Below are 223 nucleotides of genomic sequence, written 5' to 3'. Positions count from 1 at the left end.
CCGCGGGCCCCCAGGTGAGGGGCCGCCCCCCCCGGCCGCCCGCCTCTGCACTCACCAACGCGGCCGTGGCCGTGGCTAACGTGTCCTCTCAGCTTCCGGGTCTTCCTTAGTCTGGAAGGCTGCGGGAAAGCGGGAGAACAGCCATCAGCAGAACGGGCACCAAGAGCGGGGCTACCACCCGCCTCCCCCCGGGCCGGCGCTGCTCCGAGGCCGCAGCCCCCGG

General features: G+C 74.0%; 1 protein-coding gene across 1 annotated transcript in view; it reads right to left on the bottom strand.

Annotated features, from left to right (window-relative positions):
- The window catches only part of RPL27A (ribosomal protein L27a), a gene marked incomplete at its 5' end in the record, with an annotated part of 3,037 nt that extends 2,918 nt beyond the window's left edge, over positions 1-119 (bottom strand). The window contains one exon of the mRNA XM_010133546.1: positions 56-119. Within this exon, the coding sequence (XP_010131848.1) occupies positions 56-119 (64 nt within the window). The remainder of the gene's footprint in view (positions 1-55) is intronic.
- Positions 120-223: the final 104 nt, after the last annotated feature.

Source organism: Buceros rhinoceros, unplaced genomic scaffold (assembly GCF_000710305.1).
Source record: "Buceros rhinoceros silvestris isolate BGI_N320 unplaced genomic scaffold, ASM71030v1 scaffold41543, whole genome shotgun sequence".
Taxonomy (NCBI): Eukaryota; Metazoa; Chordata; class Aves; order Bucerotiformes; family Bucerotidae; genus Buceros; species Buceros rhinoceros.
Note: the sequence above shows the minus strand (reverse complement) of the source record. Positions and strands in the feature narration are given on the sequence as shown.